Source organism: Miniopterus natalensis, chromosome 3 (assembly GCF_054644295.1).
Source record: "Miniopterus natalensis isolate mMinNat1 chromosome 3, mMinNat1.hap1, whole genome shotgun sequence".
Lineage (NCBI taxonomy): Eukaryota > Metazoa > Chordata > Mammalia > Chiroptera > Miniopteridae > Miniopterus > Miniopterus natalensis.
This window is the reverse complement of record NC_142083.1, coordinates 38,848,329-38,870,842: the sequence shown is the minus strand read 5'-3', so window position 1 is coordinate 38,870,842 and position 22,514 is coordinate 38,848,329. Positions and strand designations below refer to the sequence as shown.

General features: G+C 44.5%; 1 protein-coding gene across 1 annotated transcript; it reads right to left on the bottom strand.

The window, feature by feature from the left end:
• Positions 1 to 14,574: 14,574 nt before the first annotated feature.
• Positions 14,575 to 22,104, bottom strand: F2RL1 (F2R like trypsin receptor 1). The gene is made up of 2 exons (XM_016205228.2): positions 22,023 to 22,104; positions 14,575 to 16,882 (listed from the first exon to the last, which is right to left on the bottom strand). The coding sequence occupies exons 1-2, from the start codon at positions 22,102 to 22,104 to the stop codon at positions 15,771 to 15,773; spliced, it is 1,194 nt and encodes a 397-aa protein (XP_016060714.1). The 3' UTR covers positions 14,575 to 15,770.
• Between the last annotated feature and the right edge of the window lie 410 nt (positions 22,105 to 22,514).

The window sequence follows — 22,514 nt, the reverse complement described above, 5'->3', positions numbered from 1 at the left end:
TGTGAGTTATGAAATTCTCACATATGTGGGCTCGGCACACACATACCCAGCTCTTACAGCAGAGGGCACTGTTTCCTACTTTCTACAGCACCTGTTTCCACAAAGTAGGAATGGAAAGTAGGGGGGTAACAATGGCTTCTCTGCAAGTGACATCCATGAATATCTTCATAGAATTAATATAGCACTTTAAAAAAATATATCACAGTTTAACCAATAATCACTGTTTCTGCTTCTGAAAGCACTGCCTCAGATCACAACGTAGCATTGCCTTGTCACTCTTAGTGTCACCTGAGCAATACCTGCTTTATTAAAGCTTCTCAGTTTATTTCCAAAGTTCATATTTGTTATGAGTTTGTCTGCATCATATACAACCCAGAATTCCAAAAGCCTTCCACCACCCCCTTCCCAGCTTCTGAGCTGCTGTGAGCTGCTGAGCAGGTAAGGGCCCATCAGCATCTCTAGGCAGAAAGGTTTCTCCTCACTCCATTCTAGCCTCCTAAAAGCTTTCTGTCTCTGAAGTTGAATCTGTAGTGAGGCCCATTTTCCCTCTGTTCCTGACACAAAAGAGGCTAGAGATCCTGGTATAGGCACAGCATCCATACTGGCTGCAGGATAATGGCTGCCAAGGGCAGTAGTGTGAACTATGGCCTCCAGGCTTGCTGGTCACAGAGGGGCTGGTTTTCGCATCCAGCCAATTCTGTAGTGTGTGGTTTTGGACATCCTTCCCAAAGATTCACCTTGAGCATTGTTTCTTCACAGCACTCATGAGGGTTTTGTGAGCCATTCATGTTCATTTCAGGGAATTCCTTTTCTGCCTCAGCATTTGGAGTCAGTTTCCATTGCTTGCCATGAAGAACCCTGACTAACTCACCTCATTCAATGCAGACTCTGCTAAGCTGGTCAAATCTCCAGGGAGTCCTGCCTTCAGTCCAGAAAGCAGCAGAGTCTCTCTCCACAAAGAATGGGTCTTGGTCAACTGGATTTGCTAGTTTGGGGTTAAGTTAAAACTTAACCAAAGTCCCAAAGGTTAATTGTGGCTGATCTTTCTAGGTCAATAGATTCCCTGGAGTTTGGCGTTTGCCTCCATATGACGAAGGCCTTCATGCAGAGCTGAGGGGTCCTGGGTATGAAGATCCTGCATTATTTGCTTGGGGGAGGGGGACTTTAATACTATATAAATGCAAAAGACCTGGATTCCAGAAAAAGTATTTGCTCTTTTTCAGCATGCTAACGCCTTTTTCTCCCAACAGTCCAGAAATAGATTAATGGTGGTAAAAGGGCCCAAATATCCTAATCTTAGTCACCTCGGAGTTCCAAAGTTCACATAATAATGATATATTTCTCCTATCTCGATTTGGCTCCTAATTATATGAACATCACGTGCTTTAACTTTGCCTTTTTCCAGCCAAAACTATTTGATTACAATTGAATAATTGCTTCAGTTTTTTAATACTCTATGGATGCACCAAGTTGAGACATTTCTCTTTACAGATTACCACCTTACCAGAAGGACTGTTTCTCATCTATCATCTCTCTAAAGAAATGTGAGCTGAAAAACTCCCACGCTTACTCATTTATAAACATCATTTAAAACTGTGAAAGTTCAGCCCAGCTGGGAGTGGCTCAGCGGTTGAGCATTGACCTAGGATCCAGGAGATCAAAGTTCTATTCCCAGTGAGGGCACATGCCCGGGTTGCGGGCTCGGGCCTCAATAGGGGGCGTACAGGAGGCAGCCGATTAATGACTCTCTCACTATTGGTTCTGTCTCTCTCTCTCCCTCTCCCTTCCTCTCTCTGAAATCAATAAAGATATACATACATACATACATACATACATAAAATTGTGAAAGTTCAGAGGCTACTTCTGAAGAATTTGTTTTAAGTTTTGTAACAATTAGCTCCCACCCTGCTTTTCATTTTCCCTGGATGGACACATTGGATCTCAGTTGGATCAGCCATTTTCCCTCACCTACTCCTGGCACGATGCTCCCTGAGCCAATCTGTGCCATGACTGGGTGGGCAAGAGTAGGTGGCAGAAGACTGAGAAGGAATGAGGCACTCCAGTTGTGTTGGATATTCCTTGGGTTCACGTACTTCTGGAACCCCATTTTGATTGCCTGAAGAAAAGCTCCACCCTTTGGACCTATCAAAAGATGACAAATTGAAATTGGCTCTGGCAGATACATCTCTTAGCAAACAAAGGTGTTATTGTTTCAAATTCTGGTTACGTAAGAACTTGCAGGAAGCCATTTTATATTCCATCCTTGTTTTTCTTGCTTCTTTCTCTCCTACTTAATTTATAATATCTCACTCTATTTTATGTATCCTTATAGATCACTTTAAATACTACCTGGGACAGAGCGGAGTGTAAATAAACTGAGTGCAGGACATCTCCCCTTAGATAACTCCTCAGCATCTCAAACTCCCAAGTCACACCAGATGGAACATTTTTATTCCTTTGCCCATCACTCCTCTAGTCCAGAGGGAATCTTCCTTTGTTTTCCATCTCGATCAGCAGCTGTACCCCATTCACAGATGCCATAAACTAGAAACCTGAGTGTCATGCTCTTTCTGGCCCCTCCTCCTGTCAATCCATTGCCAGGCTTTACCTCCTTAGCCTCTCATTCCCTCCTCTCCACCCCTAAGCACAGTGGTTTGGGCCCTTGCCAAGTCTGGCCTTCATTACTGCAAGAGATCCGACTCACCTCCTGCACTGACCTCACCCTTCTTCAAAATCAGCCTCCCGAAGCTGCCAGGATGTACAGCTACCTCCTGCCTTCCTTAATCTCTCAGAGATTCCCCACCATCTCCAGGTTAAATCTAAGCTCAGTAAAGTGCTCCCCCCATCTCACCTGCTCCACCTGCCTCCCACTTAACAGTGCTCCCTGGAGGCTCACTTGACTCAGCTCAGGCATCAGTCCTCCAAGGTAGCCCCCTGACATCCCTCAGCTCCCTGAATGCTCAACACGCCCTCCTAGTGCTCCCGCATCACCTTATACTTTCCTTTACCCATGCATAGGAACTAACTTTAATTAGCACATACTCTGGCCAGGCACTGTTCCAGGCAGTTTAAATGTAGTCATTCATTTCATCCTCAAAAATCTCATGAGGAATTGTTAGCCCTGTTTTACAGCTTATTAAGCTGAGGCACAGAGAGGTTATACAGCTTTCCCAGTCACCCAGGTAACAAAGTGAGGATTTCATCTCAGGGCATCTGGCTTCAGAGCACTTCTCTTTACCACTAGGAGGCACTGCTGGGAGTCTCTCTCTCTCTCTCTCTCTCCCTCTCCCTCTCTCTCTCTCTCCAACAGTTTGTTGAGGAACTTGCAGCCTTAAGATTCTGTTTACTCAGAGATTTATGGGCTCTAAGTCATAAATTACTGCTCTTCCTGCTTTCTCTCCCAATGACCAACATGCCTACCATGCCCCAAGTCTGGACTCGCACAGCCACAAAGGCTTCTTCCTAAGACCTGCCCGGTTCCCATCCAGGGCTCCTCACTGCCCTAGATCTAGAAGGAAGATTGCTTATCACCCTGAATTCAAGACAAAAACATTCTCTTTATCTTATCTCCCCAGAAGGCCCCCATAAGGTTTACAAACAACAAAGGTGGATGAGTGTCTCTAAATCTAATACAGTAGTTGAAGTTTGAGGTGGGAGGGCTCTGGACCACAGGGTAGGGGCTGGGGAGAGGAAACAGGGCAGAGGGCAGTTGCCTCTCTAAAAGGTGCCCTTACCTTGGCCACAAAAGACAGAGACAGACAGAGACAGAGAGCCTGCCAACAGCCTGATGATGGCTCAGAGCCCTGGGGTTCTGATAGCCCTTTGCCCTACACAGTTCATTTCCTACTGTCTCCTGTGACCATCCCGGCCTCCTGCCTGACTTCACTTTGAGAAATTTAGGTTCAAGTTCCTGTCCAGGCAAAGGATCCAGAAGAACCTTCAAAGTGTGGCTTGTCCCTAGACATCTCAGGAGATTTAACTTAGCTGCTCATGTAGTCCCAGATGCCAGTTTAAGATCACTCCCAGGAAGACACAGCAGCCATTCATGTCCCTCTTCAGAGTAGGCCTGGACCATCAGCCCTGGGCCTAAGACCACTCATGGCTAGAAAACTGCCATTCAAATGGAGAGAGATAGGTGCAGGTCAGGAAATGTCCAATACACACACTTTCTTGAAAGAAGGAACTCCAGGATAGATTCTGAAGACTGAAACATCTCTTTATAAATTAACTATTTTATCTCTTAAAAACGAAAACTAAGAGGATCCAAACTGCATTTTATAGTGTGATAGACATTCTGGAAAGATCAGAATGAATGTGAGGAAGCAGAAGGTAAGGTAATGATGAAATATCTGCATTGCTAGCTAATGACAAACCTGTCAGAGTGGAGTTCCCCCACACAGCCAGCCAGATCCAGATGGTGGCCTGGCATCCTGCTCTTCTGTGTTTCTAGGAGCTTATTAAGATCACTGTGAGGCTGCTCGGCCAGTGTGGCTAAGTTGGTTGAGTGTTGTCCCACACATCAGGAGGTTGCCAGTTTGATTCTGGGTCAGGGCACATGCCTGGATTGTGGGCTGGGTCCCAAATAGGGGGCAAGCAGGAGGCAACTGATTGATGTTTCTATCTCCCTCTCCCTTCCTCTCTCTGAAATCAATAAAAACATATATTTTTTAAAATCACTATGAGGTCACCACCACATAGTAGAGCAAGAATTTTAGTATTCCCAGTTGCTTCTCCCAAGTGCAAAATGAATAGATGATGATCAGAGTTCCTGGTCAACAGGCTTTTAATTTCTGTAGTATGGTTTTTAAATTTCCAGTGGAGCGCAATTAGCAAAATCCAAAGTGTAGGAAAATCTACAAACAATCTGGTTTCCTCAACAAATAAATTGCAAGAAGAAGAAGAAGAAGAAGAAGAAATTCTATGAATTAGACATAAAACATCAACCAATGTAAATGTGTGAGTTTTGTCTGGATTCTGACTTTTTTTTAACTAAAAAAATGAAACCAATTAGGACCTTTGAGATAAGTGGAAATTTGAACACTGACAGGATATTTCGTATTAAGGAACTGCTTTTTAAAAGGTATGATCTTTAAATACCTTATTTTTTGGAGTCACTGAAACATTTACAAGTGAAATAGTCTGATTTCCGGGATTTGCTGCAGAATAAACTGGATGGGAAGGTTGGTGAGTCAGAACGGAACAGGATTCATGGTTGTTGGCACTGAGCGATAGGTTCTGTCAACTTCTTCTGTGTGGGTACAAAGTTCTCCAAAATGTTTTTAAAAATTAAAAAATAGAATTCTAGTTGTAATTAACAGAAACTATCATTGGGACAAATACCATCATTTCCTTCCTTGCTCTGCAATTTTTTTAAATCATAAATTCTGATAAATCAGTTATATTTTTAACAAAGTCTCCATTTCACAAAAATCTTTGGTTTGAGGGAAAATCTGTCACTAATAGAAACTAGAAACAGTCCACTCTGAGAGCCCAGGTATCTTCTGGAAGAGCTCAGAACACAAGGCTTGGCGAAAACTGCTTTCTCTGGATTCAGTAATTAAATCTACTAAGTGCTACATAGAAGCTATAATAAATCCTTTTATGGACTTAAGTCAGTCACTCCAGGCTACATAGTGGAGCTGGTATGAGGGACTCAGACCTGAGCTAAGACCTGACAATGCTGAGAATCTCTCATCTTCAGGGTTGCACAGACTCCAAGTTTAGGTACCAGCTATAGTAGCTAAAACCATGCCCTCAAACTCTCCACAAAAGAACTATAGAAAACTTTCTAGAACAAATGGTACAGAAATTTTCTACAGTCCACCCAGAAGAATAACATAGGCCTCCTTTCAGACATAATACAAAAAGAAATGGGACTGGTTTTTTCCCCAAGGCCAGCTCCTTTCAAGTGCCACTGCCTTTGTGGTGAGCAGTTGCAGGAGAAAAATATGTCCTAAATACAAAAGTAAATGGAGGAGGAAAGGCATAGTTTCATTTCTTCCAAGATGCTCATAGCTCTGCATGATCATTACACTCAGAATGGTCGAAGTTCAGATGGGCAAGTATTTAAGTCCATGAAAACTCAGTGTTTACAGTGATGTGGGTAAACAGACACATTGTTGACAGGTGTGTACATTGGTATGTCATCACAAGAGGGCAATAATAAAAATTACGCATACCCTTTAACCCAGAAATTCTACCTCTAGAAACATAGGATATGCAAATATACTCCCACCATCAATATCTCCCTCTCTACTGAACCACTCTCATCTGCATATTCTTAAAACAGCAACCCCTCTTTGCCTCTTGCCCCACAATCCTCTGCTCTCTTTCACACTTACACTATATGGGATCATCTGCCATCACTGTTTCCTTTCTCATTCTTTCCTGAACACACCCCATTCTGGCTTCCTATCCGCCCCACCACTGGGACTGGTGTGGTGGTCAACATCACTAATGTTCTCCATGCAGTAAGATCCAACGGTCACTTCTCAGTTCTATCTCACCTCTCAATAACATTCCACATGACTGACCACGCTCTCCTTCATGCCCTTGGCTTCCCTGACAGCATATTCTCTGTACTTTCCTCCTGCTCAAGTGGCCAGTCCTTCTCAGTCTCTTTTACTGGCTCCTTTTCTGCTCAAAGGGTTCTAAGTGTCACAGCCCTCTGACCTAGGTCTCCTTCTCTTCATCTATATTTTCTCCCATAGGGCATCTCTCCAAGTCCTTTGCCTTGAGAGTGATAGTGATATGGCAAATCTGTATTTCCAGCTCTATTTAAAACTCCAGATTCAGTGAGAGAAAAAAGATGGCAGCGTAGGTAACGGCTACACCCGCTGCCTCCCACAACCACATCAAAATTACAACTAAAATACAGAACCACCAACACTCAGAGCCTCCTGAAATCTGGCTGAACAGAAGCCCCACAACCAGGGAGCTGAAGAAGCACGGAGACCAGTAGGAGGGGCGGAGACGCGGGAGGATCGGGACTGAATCGGGGAGACTCCGCCCTGGGCCCACCCCTGGTGCCGAATTTTAAACCCGGTAGGAACATCTCGGCGATGGAGGTTTCCCGGAGGAACGAGGGGTCCCAGCCCCACAGCAGGCCCCCAGCCCAGGGTTCCAGGGCCGGTAAGAGACGTCCCCACAACTCCGGGCTGTGAAACCAGTGGGGACTGTCGCTGAGGGTCGTGGAGGCTGCAGGAGCCCCAGCATCTCCTCTCAGGGAGGAATTAACCTACCTGGAATCTGGGCGAGAGGTGGAGGGGCGGCTTCCTCCCAGGCACAAGGGCTGGCGGAGGCCATGGCTCCTTTGGCGAGTCCTCCCTGCACAGAGGTGGCAGGCAGACGCCATATTTGAATCATGAGCACCTGACTCGCGCCTTTGGCCCCGCCCTGTGATTCCCGGAGGCCCCGCCCCTCCCCACCTGCAGCTCATCCAGGCCATTTCCAGGAGCCTCTCCAGCCCCATGCTTAGGACTTTCCTAAAATCTCTCAAACAAGCAGCAGCGAGCCCCATACGGCTTGATAAGCGGCCCCAGGCCTGGCACTAGCGGCAGCTGCATTGGCTCATAGCTTGGCCTCTCCTGGACACCTCCAAGCCCAGCACAAGTAGCAGCCAACTACGGTTTGCTGTGTAGCTCATGCTGGGTGGCCCTGGGCAAGGCACTGGCAGAGGTTGCCTTTGCACCTCCTGGGAGGCCCCAGAGACAGTGCACCTGGTGGTCAGACTCGACCACGCTGGATTACAACCCTACCACATCCAGGAGTGACACACTCAAGGGGCACACTTGGTGAACACCAAAGCTCCACTGAAGTAAATCCTGCTCCATGGGGTGTCTCCAGCACAGCAGCTCTTTGGCTGTAGCTGCAGCTGGTCCTCACAGCTGATTTGCCTGGGGGTCAGTTCCTCCCAGGGACGCCAACAGCAACCAAGGCTCAACTACAACAGGACAGTGCACACAGCCCACAGAGGGGAGCACCTGGAAGGCCCAGCTCAGGTGACTGGGGAGGCTGAGCCACTGGACCCTACAGGACACCTACTACACAAAGCCACTTACAAATTCCAGGAGACATAGCAGCTCTACCTAATACATAGAAACAAACACCTGGAAGCAGCCAAAATGTGGAGGCAAAGAAACATGTCACAAAGGAAAGAACAGAAGAAATCTCTAGAAGAGGAACTAAATGAAATACATCCGAGCAAGCTAATAGATACAGAGTTCAGAATTTTGTTTATAAGGATGTTTAAGCAGACTATTAGGGAAATTACTGAGAAAATCGATAACATAATAAAGTACCAATTTGAAATGAAAGCTGCAGGAACTGAAGAATAATTTACACGGAATCAACAGTACAGTAGAGGACGCTGAGAATCAAATCAGCAATTTGGAACATGAGGAAACAAAAAACACCCAACCAGGAGAGCAAAAAGAAAAAAGAATCCAGAAATATGAAAATAGTGTCCGGCCTGGCATGGCTCAGCAGTTGAGCATCGACCTAGGATCCAGGCAATCAGGGTTCGATTCCCGGTCAGGGCACATGCCTGGATTGCAGGCTCGATCAATGACTCTCTCATCATTGATGTTTCTCTCTCTCTCTCTCCCTCTCCTTTCCTCTCTCTGACATTAATAAAGATTTTTTTTTTTTTTTAAATAGTATAAGGAGCCTCTGGCACAACTTCAAGAGGCCCAACATTCGTATCATTGGGGTGCCAGAAGAGGCAGAAAGAGACCAAGGAATTGAAAACCTATTTGGAAAAATAATTACAGAAAACTTCCCCTACCTGGGGAAAGAAAGAGACTTATAAGTTCAAGAAGCACAGAGGGTCCCAAGCAAGAGGAACCCAAAGAGGCCCACAGCAAGACACATCATAATTAAAATGCCAAAGGTTAAAGACAAAGAGAGAATCTTAAAAGCAGCAAGAGAAAAGCAATTAGTTACCTACAAGGGAGCACCCATACGACTGTCAGCTGATTTCTCAAAAGAAACTTTGCAAGCCAGAAGGGAGTGGCAAGAAATATTCAAAGTGGCAAAAAACATGGAACTACAACCAAGATTGCTCTACCCAGCAAAGCTATCATTTAGAATTGAAGGTCAAATAAAGAGCTTCACAGATAAGAAAAAGCTAAAGGAGTTCATCAGCACCAGACCAGCACTACAGGAGAAGTTGAAGAGTCTTCTTTAAGAAGAAGCTAATGAACAAAAGAATCTGACGAACTAAATAGATCCAGAGACATTGATGCAGGCAACAGACAATTATATTTCAGAGGAAAGAGAGAAGGGGGGTGGAGGGTGGGAAGAGATTAACTAAAGAAGTTATATGCATATATGCATAACCCATGGACAGAGTTAATAATGGGGTGAAGGCTTGGGGAGGGGGTGGGAGTGAAGTGGAGGGGGTCAATTTGGGGAAAAATGGGACACCGGTAATACTCTCAACAATAAAGATAAATTTAAAAAATAATAATTTTTTTAAAAATCCAGATTCAGATATCCAAGTGCCCTACTCAACAGTTCTACTTGGATGTCTATCAGGCATCTCCCACTCTAGATGTCATGTCCCAATTAGAACTCTTGACTTTCAATCCCAAAACTTGCTCACTCATTATTTCATCATTATCCATCAAACAAAAAAATCTATGCGTGATCTTTGATTTCTTTTTTCCTCATACCTGCAAACTTTACCTCCAAAACGTTGCCCAAATTAGTTCCCTCCTCTCCATCTCTATCATCACCCTGATTCAAGCCAACCCCATGTCTTGCTTGGATTGGTGGCATTTCCCTTTATTCTTGCTTCTTCTCTTTAATCCACCCATACTTCACAGGAGTCAGTGACTTTTTCAACTACCAGTAAAACCACCCTACGGCATCCCACCGTAACGGCTTGAATGAAGGTCAAGCTCCTCACCCCCTTCAGTTATCTAGCACCTGCATCTCTCTCCAATCTCCTCGTTCACTCTCCCCCTCACCCATTCTCACAAAGCCCTTGCTTGGGATCCTCCCATGGCTGGCTCTTTCTTGCCCTTTATATTGCAACTTAAATTTCACCTCCATAGAAACCTTCTCTGATCCCCTAAGACAAAATGCTCTTAACCTTTACCCTTTCTTAGAATTTACTACTATTGGACATTTTTCTTCTTTTCAGCATTTCCAATTAGAAAATAAACTCCATGAGTACAGGGTTCTTGTCTATTTTGTTGAATATGACTTGGCACATAGTGCACGGTGGAAGAGTGAATAAACAAGCATGTAAAGATACGGAAAAGATACTCACTCAAATGTTGCTTGTGTAGCAAAAAAAACCCACACCGAAACAGACTACCTAAAAGCTAGAGGGTTCCTTAAACTATAGTATATCTGTTCAATGGATACATTGATTTAAAATGAGGTCAATCTATAAATGCTGATATGAAAATGATGTCTAAGACATGTTCATATTGTTAACTTAAAAATGAAAGGGCCCTTTCAAAGTGAGAGATCAAAATTGATTTGAGACCCAAATAGCTAGCTATTCAGGACGCACTGATTCAGATAGTAGCCCAGAGTGTTCAGATCAGGTGACAAAGGCAATGGGTATTGATGAGAAAGGGAATGGGAACAATTACATCAATAGAAGGAAGACATTTCTATTGGTGCAGATAACATAACATAGTGATGCTAATTCTAAAATAATGATTTAATTTTCAGTCTGGTAGTCATACCTGCTTTATTATCTTTGCAAACTGTTCTCTGGAACACAAAGTTGCTTTAGGCCATCAAAAGGCTATTTTGCCTTGTTTTAATATTCCAAATACTTGAGGCATAAGATGTGCAAGGCAGTTCCTTCCTCCAGCATGGCTCCATTTTAAAGTGGATCCATTTACTTTTGTTTTGACAATACACATATTGTGGTAGCCAGCTTCCAAAATGACCCCCAGTGATCTTGCCTCCTAATGCTCTTATATAGTCTTCTCCCAAATTGAATTGAAGCTAGACTGTGTGAAAATAGAGTATGGTGGAAATAACACTGTAGGACTTCTGAGGCGAGGCTCTAAAAGGCATTGCAGCTTCCCCTTTATTCTCTCAGATCAATTTTTTGAGGGGAAGCTAACCTTCATGTTATGAGGTCATTTGAACAGCCCTGTGGAAAGCCCCATGTGGAAAGAGACTCAGGCCTTCTGCTAAAAGCCAAAACCAGGTTGCCAGCTCTGTGAGGGAGCCACAATGGACATGGATCCTTCAGACCCAACCAAGCCTTCAGCTGACTGCAACCTCATGTGAGGTCCCGAAGCCAGAACCATCTGGCTAAACTTCTCCTGAACTCATGAATCATAGAAACTGTGCAAGTTAGTAAATGTTTATTATTGTCTTAAGCAACTACATTTTCTGTTAATCAGTTACATATAAATATAACTACTACATTGTATAACTCTTCTTTTACTAAAAAAGCATATAAGTACACAGGCTTCTATATGCATGGAAATATCTCACGGGATACACAAAGGGAGTAACTGGGTTCTGATGCAGTGGGAGGGGATGGGATAAGTTCACTTCTTACTATATGCTCTTATAGTCTCCGATTTATTTACAAAAACCACATTATTTTTATGATCTTAAAATGTTTATTTTTTTAAAAGGTTTAAGAAAAAGTGATGAGGGATAAACCACAATAGTGATCCTTCCTAAGCTTTCTTGTCCTTTGTTTTCCTTGACTTTCTCCCACTCCCAAACCTAGCTTTGAAACAGGCAGTTCTTTAAAGGCTTTTGAGTAAGCCAAATACTGGAGGATCAGTTGTTTTTGTTTTTAATATTGGTTCATTTCACTGAGAATATCAACCCCATGACTGGACTGCTGCTAAGGCAGAAATCCTGATTTAACTATTTGCATTTAATAAGGCAATAATGTTGCAGTAACTCTGTGGGATGAACGAATGAACCACTCACACCCTATGATGGATGGAGCCCACAGGCTGGGTCTGTGGTTTCTGCAAAGGAGGTGACCCAGATCTCCAGTTGTGCTTCCTTTCTCACCAGTAAAGACAGATGCTGGGAAATAGTCCATAGACTGCCCAAGTGGTAGAGGCAAGGGGCAGCTCACACCCAAATCACAGAATTCTTCAGACTCTCCCCCTCAATAAAGGCACTTCCAAAGAGTTACTCCAATTACAGTATTTACATTTAAATAGAACTCAGTAAAGTTCCAAGGCTTGAATAAAATGGAGGACTCGATCCCTCAGAGTTTTGTTTTCTTTTTTAATTTCAGAATTGGGGGTGGCCTAGACACATGCTTTTGACTAGTGTGGAATCAGAAGCTTCTCTTTTAAAATGTCTAAACTCTGCAACACAAGCCAGTAATTTTAATCAATGAGACTAGGTGATCAGCAGAGATAAACTGAACCTTTGATTTGGTGCAACATTCATTCCACTCCCCTCATGGGCCTCCAAAGGCTTAAAGTTTCAGGAACAAAGATGTAATTACTGAACTAGGCATACTGATGAGATTATAGCCCCAGGATTTATGAAATTGAGATAACCAGGAAATTAATTGCTCCTGAAAATCCTGCTGCAAACAATCATAACATTCAAGGAAATGCCCAGTAAATCAATTCCAATCAAAACAGTTTAGCATGTGTCCTGCACAGTGGAACGCAAATGCACATTACTTTCAAATTGAGAGAACCCTCTTAGTAAATGGAGCCTGTAGAAGGCAACATATTCAAACTGAGAGAGTTTAGAAAAATCAGATCACAGTAAGACCACTAACACAAGAGCAAAGACAACCACATCCAGGGCACTTCTCTGCTCAAAACCGGGGTCCTCATGCATCCTACAGGGGTAGTCCAGGGAGACCAGAGGCTTCATGAATCACTTCTCAAAGGCAAAATAAATATAATTTGAAAAGCTTTTGCTTCAGCAAAATACATTCTTATGATTGTATTTCTCAAATCATTTCTTTTACACTTCTTAATGTAGATTTAAAGACTTGTTAAAAATAAACCATAAAAAAAATACTTCATCTTTAATAGGGTAATGATTAAATTATGATTATCCACACATGGAATACTACCTGGTCATTAAAAATGAGGACGATCCTTATGAACTGATCGAGAAGTTGACATATATATGCACATATATGTATTTATATACACATTCTTATTTTAATATATTCATTTTGTTAAAATATATATTGATTTCAGAGAGAGGAAGGGAGAGGGAGAGAGAGAAACATCAGTGATGAGAGTCATTGATCGGCTGCCTCCTGCACGCCCACCACTGGGGATCAAGCCCGCAACCCGGGCATGTGCCCTGACTGGGAATCAAACGGTGATCTCCTGGATCCTAGGTCGATGCTCAACCACTGAGCCACGCCCAGCCGGGCAATATATTCATTCTTATTTGAAGGGTTAATATACATATATTGTATATAAACAAATTATTATAAAAATTAACTTTCTGGGAGATGAGAATGGGCATGGGTAGCAAAGAAAAAAATTTTTTACTTATATATTTTGTTCAGTTTATTTTTTTAGCATGTATTATGAAAATGACTATTAAAGAAATGGCAAATACCAAAAATATTTTTCCCACTGGATCACCCCACAGAACACCTGCAGGCCCTGTGATCCATTTGTTCCTGTCCCTTTTATCCTGTATCCGCCATCTTTTGCTTTCTTACCTGTAAAATGGGGTCAACCCCAGAAGCCTGCTAGGAGAGTCAAAGCAGAGAAAATAAGGCAGGCAGGATACAACTGGCACTGACATGAGGGGGCAGAGCAAAAATGAGATCTCATTAGCAGAGTAGTAACAGTAAATAATGCTACATAATATGTATGAGTGCATAGATGTGCCAAACGTTTCATCCTACTAACTCAGTAAGAAAGATATTATCCTCATTTTACAAACGAGGAAACTGAGGCACGGAGGAGTATCTCCCGAGGTAACAAAACAAGGAAATGACGGACTCAGAATCCTGCCCTGCCTGTGCTGCTTCAAAACAAATGAAAAGAACAACATTCTTTTTTTCCCAATCAGATTGGTAAAATTTCAAAAGATGGATGGATCAAGTGCAGATGAGCATTTCAGGAAACAGGTGCAAATGCACTTTTTGGTAAAAGTACAAATTACTAAAGGCCATTTGGCAAGAGTTACCAAAATTTAAAATGGAGTGTAACTTTTGACCTGGCCATTCTACTTCCAGGAACTTACCCCACAGAAACGCAAAGACGTCTGCACACAGATGTTCAGTGCAGCACCATTTTAATGGGGGCGGGAGCCATAGGTAGGGAAATGACTAAATATATCACAATATAGTCAAAATATTAAATAGTCTGTATCCCTTAAAAATGAAGGTCAACCTATGGATTCAGTCATGGAAAGAATTCTGAAATGTAAGTAAATGAAAAACAGCCATTATAGAACAATTGTACAGTATGGCCCTTTTTATGTAAAAATAAGGTGTGAGCATCACATCCTTTCTTCTTAAAAGAATGCTGTTGCTTCGCTTTTTACATTCCTTCCCTCACTCACACACACACACACACACACACACACACACACACACACTTCAGAAAGAAGTTGTAAAAAATAGTCATGTTATTTATAAGTCATACAATAAAATAATTATTTCAAAAAGTCACAAATACAAGTTGTATAAAGTCAGTCTGGAGTTCAGTACCTCTTAGACATATTACTGCAAATCACATCCATTTTAGTGTTCTTTTCCAAACAGATGTGGCTCAAACCCGGTGAAGGCGTTATAATTTCATATTTAATAACAAGGGAACAAAACTGACAATAGTCCAACAATAATTTCTTAAAATACTACATGGTAAATTCTGTTCCTAGCCACGAAACTTGGGCTACCTGAAGATTTCACTGAAGTCAGTAAAAAGTTACACAAAATTTGTATTTTCATGTTTAAAATCCTCATTGTATTTGCCTCATAGATATAATGATACATATAAAAGCTCAAGATTAATAAAGAAACTTAAAGACCCAGTAAGTCAACAAACCGACTTCATTATAAGCTGAACATAAGAGAGACACAAAACATTCTGTTTGTTTCTCTTTTTAAAAACTACCAGGGCACCTTGTCCAATGGAAGCATCAGCCAGCCCTGTGGTTGGCAAACTTGGTGTGCGTGAGCGTCAGTGAGCATCATGAAGAGGCTTGTTAGAATACAGGTTCCTGGGCCCTGCCCCAGGCTCTGAACTCTCATTCCTGAGTCTGACGAACCTGTATTTTTAAAGAAGATGCTCGATGATTTCAATGAGGTGGTACAAGAACCCCCCTGACCATTTAAATTCTACTGCTCAATCCTAACTGGCTGCCACTGGTTGGAAGCCTAACTCTGGGCAGCTCCTTCACCTCTTTAAAAGTTTCCTCATCTGTCAAGTCAGTCGATTGGACTGATCATCTCTGAGGGCGCTTAAGCCCTAACAAGACAGTGATTTACCCCAGGTGTATAAGAAATTTAGTTTCAGCTAAGAACTTAGTCGTCATGCCAAAACCAGTTTTTGCAAGTCACTGGGTTTCTGTGTTTTGGCCACCTTCTAAAAAGTCTGCTTTTATAAGTTTCATTCCTGGGAGCATCTGAGTAGAGGAATTCTGAAACTGACATCGGTGGACTTTCTTCATGAGAACAGGGAAGTTTCCAGCAATCCTGAGAGGTGCTGCATGTACATGGTATGTGATAAGAACTTCCTGGTCAGGAAACAACAGAAACATCCCATAACATGAAGCACGCTCCAAATCCTTCTGTAAAACTTCCAGCAGAGGAGCTGGAATACTCAATAGGAGGTTTTAATGGTGGTCGAACTTGAAGAGTAGGAGCTGGATTTCCTGGAGGATTTCTTTGATGTGAGGGATATTTGCATCTGCTTTACCGTACGGATGCTGCGACAAAGAAGAGCGTTCTTCGCATGACCCCTAAAGTCTTCTGAAACAAAGTAATAGACAAAGGGGTCGATGCAGCTGTTGAGGGTGGAGAGGCAGAGGGCTACAATGTACAGGGTGTAGACATAGCTCTGGCCCCAGTGTTTGATAGTGAAATAATGCACTACGAGCAGAATGTTACTAGGAGTGAAGCAGATCAGGTACATGACCAGGACAGTGACAATAAGTTTGATGGCTCTCTTCTTCCTCTTTCCTGAGTTTTCATCGATGGCAGAAGATTGAAGTGTTCTAATCATCAGCACATAGGCAGAAGTCATGAGGATAGCCGGGAATAGGAAGACTCCAATGGCCAGAGAGAGGAAATAGTTGAACATGTCCCCCACCAACACCTCCTTAGGTAAAACATCATGACAGGTTGTGATGTTAAGGGCTGGGATGTAATTGGTCTGCTTCACAACATACAAGGGGATGGTAACCAGCAGAATCAGCAGCCATATCCCCAGGGAGATCCCGATGGCGATGTTGGCGTTCTTCCTGGTGTGCACCATGGGGTTCACGATGACCCAATACCTCTGTACGCTGAGGCAGGTTATGAAGAGAATGGAGCAGTACATATTGCCATAGAAAAAACCAATGAGTACCTTACAAAGAGATTCCCCATAAATCCAGTTGTTGCCATGCACGTGGTAGGCGATCTTCCAAGGGAACCAGATGAGAGAGAGGAGGTCTGCCAAGGCCAGGTTGGCCATGTAAACCGCAGCAGGGTGCTTCTTCTTTGTTCGGAAGAGAAAGACCCACAGGGCCATGCCATTACTGGGCAAACCAATCACAAATACAATTGTGTAGACAACTGGAAGAAAGACGGTAGTCAGTTTTCCAGTCAGGAGGGAGGCAGAAAATTCATCCACAGAAAAGCCTGGTTTCGCTGTAACTCCTTTCCCAGGGATTCGAGACGAGTCATCCACTGTACCAATGAGACTCCTTCCTTTGGAGGATCTATTGACTCCTGTACAAGAAAGACAAGGCAGATGAGGCTCATTACAGAAACCAAGGTTTCAGCAGCCATGCTGGTATGTCCAAGCAAAAGCACTTTAGATAAACACGGGGGGAGTAGACAGAATGCTGACAGGGGCTTTCTTTGGGTGACTGGATTGGTGGTATTTCTGTTGCCTGGTTTTTGTTTCCTTGTTTTGTTTTTGTTTTTGTTTTACAGTGAGATGGTTTTGTTTTTTTTAAAATCAGAGGGCTGTGGAGTATGTGTGGAATGACATTGATTTTTATGAATCTCAATAAAACTGACAGTATTTAATTTATTTTACAAACTGTCCATCCTCATTAATTCCTAACTGTTATAATGACCATCTCACTCTGGCTGAGACAGGATACAGCCTGGCCTATCAATCATTCCCTATCCTAAAGCCCCATACTCTGGAACACAAGGGACATTCCCACAAGGACAGCCTCAGCAACGGCAAGGATTCCCCCACTTCTGTGGGGGCCTCCTGGAGACCTTCCCTTGGAGGCCAGCTGGCAGCCAGTTTTCTGGCTCCAAGGTGAGTGGACAGGTGGGTGTACCAAAGACAAATTTGTGTTCTGACTTTCAAGCAAGTAATATGGCAAGCTTTAACGACTCACAATCTCATCCCCATATTATGAATTAAACTTTAGAAATCACAAACAAATAAATGACATATTCAGCCTACAACCTGCCCCAACCAAGTGTTCATGGACCTGCAGAAAAAAATGAGAGACAACTTGAGGACACTGAACAATCGTACTTTACAAAGAGCAGCCCTTCCACCTTGTAGAGAAAACAGAGCAAAGTGCGCCAGGGAGGATGTTAAACCTACTCCCAAATCAATCTGATAAATTTCATGCTCAGTCATCACTTTTACTTCTAGCTCTGCACCCATGTTCAACAGGATGAGTAGTTGGCCTGGGTGGAGGGTTAGAGGGTGTGGAGATCAATACTTCACTTTTCACTTAGTGTCGCAGATTGAAAGGGGGCCCCTAAAAGATATGTCTACGTCCTAATCCCTAGAATCTGTGATCACTACCTTATTTAGAAAAAGGCCCTTTGTAGATGTATCTACATCTGAGATCATCCTGTATTATCCAGGTGGGCCCCAAATCCAATGGCAAGTGTCTTTATAAGAGAAAGGCAGAGGGAGATTTGGGAGAGAAATAGAGAAGAGAGGAAAGAGGTATGAATAGGGAGGCAGAAATCACAGTAATGCCGAGAAACAAGCCAGCAAACACCAATAGCCACCAGAAGCCAGAGGAGGCAGGGAACAGATTCTCACCCCTAGAACCTTCAGGAAGATACCACCTTGATTTCAGACTTCTGGTCCCCAGCAACCTTGGCGTATCAGGATGACACTCTAACCGACTAAGCTAACCGGCCAGGACCAATGACGAATTGTGCTTTTAAATCACCAAGACAAGGGAGGATCTCTTTATTTAACAGACAAAATCAATGACACTAAAGATTTACTAGAAAATCAAGCAAAAAATAAATAAATGAAGTAAATGTATGATGAATTTTAAGTTATTAGTTTGTGAATGAGTACCAGCTTTTTATAATAAAAAGCCTTGAAGCTACAAATTTTAAAAATAATTTAGCACAAACTAAATCAAAGCCTTGGTATAAGTTTTTCATTTAAATTTGAGGATTTTAAATCAGATTATAGAATATTTGGAGATTAATGCTCAATACTGTAATTATGAATAAATGCATACAATTTGAATAGAAATATTGTTCATTATTAATTTAGCAAATAATTTGGAGCTTATCAAGGCAAAGTGAACAGGACAATCTCTGCCCTTAAGGAACCCCAATCTAATGGGAGAATGATAAACCAGTAACTAAAGTACAGTGTGATAAATATTATGATGGAATTAGCACAGGTTGTTATAGTACAGACCCATCTCATTGGGAGGAAAGGCTGTCAAAATACGGAAACCTAGCTGGCTCAGCTGCTTGGAACCTTGAATTTATGTGTTTAGCCTAAACTCTGTCCTAAAAAATCAATCTAGGTATGTATATATCACTGACAAAATTCAAGTTTATACATTAGGAACTTGATTTTTAATAAAAAAGTATAACAGGTTTCTACACACTGACAATGAATAGATTTATGGGGTTAAATAAATTATAGGACGGCATGTATAGTATTATCTTTCTATTGTTACAAAATACATATATTTGTGCCTAGAGAAGTCTGTGGAAAGGGGAGAGAATGGGGGATTTTCACTTTTATTAACCCTTCTGATTTGTACAATTTTGGGAAAAAATGCTTATAAAACTTTTAACTTTCAAAGCACTTGTTTTTTGTTATTTTAAGCACGCCCCACCGAACCAAGTATAAAACAAGAGCTTTATTGGTGTTAACTCTCCTCTTGTTTCCCTTTCTTTACCATCTCCTACCTGCAAATCTTCTTTTGTTCCCACCCTTTACAAGTAGAGACTGAAAAATAAGAAGCTTCAGTTGCAAAGTACCTCTTTCTAGGCAACTTTAGTAAATTCCTATGAGTTCTCTCAGGATCAACGGTTTTCCTCTCAACACTTGCCCAGCTAATAAAACCATAAGAAAGTCAAACACAGACTTCGCTAAAACATCACTTATCAAGGTTAATTAATTAACTGCAAGGCAAGCCAGGGAACCAATATGAATTTGAAATCCCATCTTCATGCTCATCAGTGTTCTCTCTTATTACAACACCTTAGAAATACCCCATGTATCCAGCAACAGGGGACCAATTTAAAAAGTAAGATACATTCTACTGTAACATATTTTATAGAGTCAATAAAATGTTTTATAGTTACTGACGTGCTACTGATGTTTATATAATCCCAGCTTTGCACAAAAAATTTTCTATATTTATGAACACATATTTATGCATGGGTGCAGGAAAGCATGGGAAAGGACAGATACCAAAATGTGAGCAGTGGTTATTTGGATACTGAGGGTGACTTAACTGAACTTTTCCCTTTTTTTCCCCCCTCTCATTTTTTCTTTACAGTGATCACATATTATTGTTATCATTAAAAACCAATAACAAAGAGAACAGAAGTTTCAGTCTCAGAAAGAAAAACAGAATGACTGTATCATAGAGGACCTTCCAGGCTTGTGATATTGTAGAAAGTAACAAGTGCATGAAAGAAACCGATTTAAATACCCAACTGCCATCAACCTGCCAGGTCACTCTGGGCACATCCCCTCACTTCATTCTGCATTTACTGTTTACTGAGGTCCTTTAGGTAATGACTGTGCTGGACCATGGCGATGGAAACAACCAGAGAGTCCCTTGCCTCCAAGAGCTCACAATCCAGTGGGGAGACAGATTAAACATATTTACACAAATAATTATCAATTACTGTTGTGATAGGAAAGAAAGGGAAGCCTAATGAAGTATTTTCCTTGCCCTCCCCCTCCAATTCAGTGGGCCGCATCTGTAAAATGAGAAGGTTGTACTCTAGGCCGAGTTTCCTTCCATGCAGCAGTCTTTCAGGGTAAGGCCTGTGGGAAGAAAAAGCTGTTGTCTGGCCTGTAGCAAACTGAGGAGCTACAGGTCCACTGAAAACGGAGATGAGCAAAGGTATGGGCTGAGGGCCAGAGAAACATTGGTGATGTTCTAGTTCTTAATCAAAATCGATTTGGTCTCAAGCTGGGAGGAAAGTTACCCTAAAATGGATTGAAGTATGCAGAGGAAAAAGAAAACACTCAAAGTGCAATATTAAATAGTTCTGGTTAACAAGTAACTTGATTTTTGTGGTTGTTGTTAAATTAAGTTCACCTTATACTCCAGGAATCCCCCAGTCCCAGCGCAGTCACTTTGTAAACAAGAGCAAGCCAATGCTCAGAGCAAGCTTCCTGTGGGATCGGCCTGCATCATAAAAGCACTGAAACACCTGCACCACACATTGTTTCCAAAATGCTTGCACATTCTAAGTTTAGCTCCTAAATTTTAAGTTTCTAACTTTAAAAGGCAAAGGCAAATGAAGAAATGTTCATCACGTTCAGTACTGTCTGGAAATGAGTAAACGCTGACAATAAAATGCAGACGGTGGTGCAGTTCTCAGGGGTACACCACAGTGCGCTTTCCTGTAACTCCGGAGGTAAAGCAATGACACAGTCTTCAACCCAACTCAGATTCCGTGACTTGCTCTTGTGCAGCGTCTTTATGAACAGGGTAAGAGTGAGGGGCCGCTTTCACAGCAGGCCTACACACTTCCCGGGGGAATAAACACCTCCCACGGCCGGCTGCCCTGGCAGCCTCCAACCGCGGGGTCGGTTCGCCTCACCGCAGCACGACCTCCGGCCGCGCCCCCCCCCGAGGCCGGCTCCGCCCGGGAGACCCCCCCAGAGGGACACCCGCGACCCCGGCCGCCGCGGACGATGCGCCCCTGGGCACCGCCCCAGTCGGCTCTCGTGCGGCTCAGCTCTCGGGGCTGGCGGCCTCCGACCCGAGCGGCAGCCAGCTGTGCGCTCGGAAGGTCAAGGAAAGACCTGGAAAGCCAAGGCCCTAACTCAGGCCACCTGGTCGAATCCAGGCAGCGCTCCAGAAGTCCCATCCGCAAATCTGCGCGACGCCCAACCGGCCTAACAAACTTGAAGCCGAGCGCCGGCTCTCCCGGGGGCCCGGCGGAGCCCCCGCCGTGCCGGAGCCGCTGCGCCCCGGGGGTCTGGACGCCACGGGCCGACCCCAAAGACGCAGCTCCAGAGGCTGAAGGCGTTGCGAAAAAGAGAAGGTTCCAGGCCGCGGGCTCCGCTCCGCTCCCCCACCCTGAGCCACCAACTCGCTAGCCCCAGGGGCCCGGGGGCCCAGCCCGGAGTGTCTCCAGAGCGTGCGAAACGCTCCTGAATGACCTCGCGGGGCAAAGAGGCCAGCCCCTGGGCAGGGAGGCTGAGCCCTCCGGCACCCTTCAGACGCCAGCACTCCGTGCCTGCCCTGCGGCACCGCCGGCCTCGGCCTCTCCGGGCTGTCCCCATTCGGGGGCTCTCTGGGCGCCGGGACGCCCCTAAAAGCCGCCGAGGGGAGGCTGCGGGAACACCTTCGCGCGCCCGCCCGCTTCCACCGCCCGCCCACGGCGCCCCGGACCCCGGCTCCTTCGCGGCAGGAGCCCCTTCGGCCGAGTTGCTTACCTGGGAAGGTGTGATTGCAGGAGGCAGAGGCCGCCAGCAGGACGGTGCCCCCCAGCAGCCACACCGCGCTCAGGCGTCGCATCCTCCCGGCGGGCGACGGCCGCCGGGCCGGCGGGAACTGGCCGCCGCCGACTCGAAACTCAGCTCCGCTCGGCGCCCGGAGCGAGAGCCGCCCTATCACCGGCCCCCGTCGGAGCCTGTGCGCTGCGCGCGGGCCCGCGAGGGCTCCGTGAAACCTGAGCCGCTCGGCGCACCTGCGGGAGGCCCCGCCCCGCCCCGCCCCGCCCCGGCCAGCGGCCCCCGCGCCCCCGCGCGCCCCCGCGCCCCGCCCCGCCCCCGCGCGCCCCGCGCCCCGCCCCGCCCCCGCGCGCCCCGCGCCCCGCCCCGCGCCCCCCGCCCCGCGCCCCCCGCCCCGCGCCCCCCGCCCCGCGCCCCGCGCCCCGCGCCCCGCGCCCCGCGCCCCGCGCCCCGCGGCCCCCGCGCGCCCCCAGC